The 1,308-nt window shown below is 43.0% G+C and overlaps 1 protein-coding gene across 1 annotated transcript; it reads left to right on the top strand.

Annotated features, from left to right (window-relative positions):
* Positions 1-712: 712 nt before the first annotated feature.
* LOC121940728 (vesicle-fusing ATPase-like) lies at positions 713-1,156 on the top strand (the record flags this gene model as incomplete). Its single annotated transcript, XM_042483431.1, has 2 exons — positions 713-912; positions 991-1,156. Coding segments are annotated over 2 exons (366 nt in total), but the record flags the coding sequence as incomplete, so codon positions are not given.
* Between the last annotated feature and the right edge of the window lie 152 nt (positions 1,157-1,308).

A 1,308-nucleotide genomic window follows, 5' to 3' on the forward strand; every position in this document is an offset into this window, starting at 1 on the left:
AAAAAAATATTTTTTAGTGCTAGGGTTTTCTCCTTTTTTTAATCTTAAAGTTTCAGGTGTTTTTATTATTTTTGTAATAACTTGGGGGTTTAGGGATGTTTTTCTATTTGTTTAATTAAATTATTTTTGGTTGGTTTTTTTTCCTTGTTTTTTTCATTTTTTTCATTTTCAGTGCAGGACTTTAACTTGTAACAGTATTTTCACATTGTGGTTTTAATACTTTTACTGAAGTAACGGCTCTGAATACTTCTTCCACCGCTGCTCGCTGACATATAAGTAATGCAGGTTCTTTCCTTTCGTCTGTGAACGTGATTATAGAGAAAAAACTGATTTTATTTTCTGGTTTAAACATTTGTTTTGCATAACCTGACTCTGCGGGTGCGGCGTATTCCCGCCGGCGGCAGAATGTAATATTCAGTAATGTAATGGAGGAAACAGGGTTAGTCGCAGTGCAGCAGAGACACACACACACACACACACACACACACACACACACACACAGAGTAAGACAATAAATTCATCGCTGTTATGATTCATTTTATTAATCTGCTTTCTTTTCCCGCTGGCTTTGAGCACTAAACCATTTTACAACATGAATACATCTTTTCCTCTCCTGTCTCCTTCCTTTCTCTCTCTCCTCTCTGATTCTTATTGCACGTTTCATCTTCCTCTCCTCCTCCTCCTCCTCCTCGTCCCCTCTTCCTCGTTTCAGGGTGTAAGCACGTGAAGGGCATCCTGCTGTTTGGGCCTCCTGGTTGTGGTAAAACACTGATGGCCCGGCAGATCGGAAAGATGCTCAACGCCCGCGAGCCAAAGGTCGTCAACGGCCCCGAGATCCTCAACAAGTACGTGGGAGAGTCTGAGGCCAACATCCGCAAACTGTTCGCCGATGCAGAGGAAGAGCAGAAGAGGGTGAGAGACGCTCGGCGTGCTTTTCTATATATTCTGTAACAACCAAATTCATCCTTTCTAAACCCGACCTCTCTGCAGCTGGGAGCCAACAGCGGCCTCCACATCATCATCTTCGATGAGCTGGACGCCATCTGCAAGCAGAGAGGAACGGGCGCCAGCAGCACGGGCGTGCACGACACCGTGGTCAACCAGCTGCTGTCCAAGATCGACGGCGTGGAGCAGCTGAACAACATCCTGGTCATCGGTCAGTATTTATATGAATACTATATGAATGTGTAGGCATGTGTATACATGTACAAAGTCAGTATATGTGTACACGCAGTGCATTTAGAGTAGTAGTCCTTTTACATTATCATCTGGGTAAGATGAGTAGGAATATTTAATTATTATTTTTTT

The sequence above is a fragment of the Plectropomus leopardus genome, unplaced genomic scaffold (genome assembly GCF_008729295.1).
Source record: "Plectropomus leopardus isolate mb unplaced genomic scaffold, YSFRI_Pleo_2.0 unplaced_scaffold9322, whole genome shotgun sequence".
In the NCBI taxonomy this organism is placed as follows: domain Eukaryota; kingdom Metazoa; phylum Chordata; class Actinopteri; order Perciformes; family Serranidae; genus Plectropomus; species Plectropomus leopardus.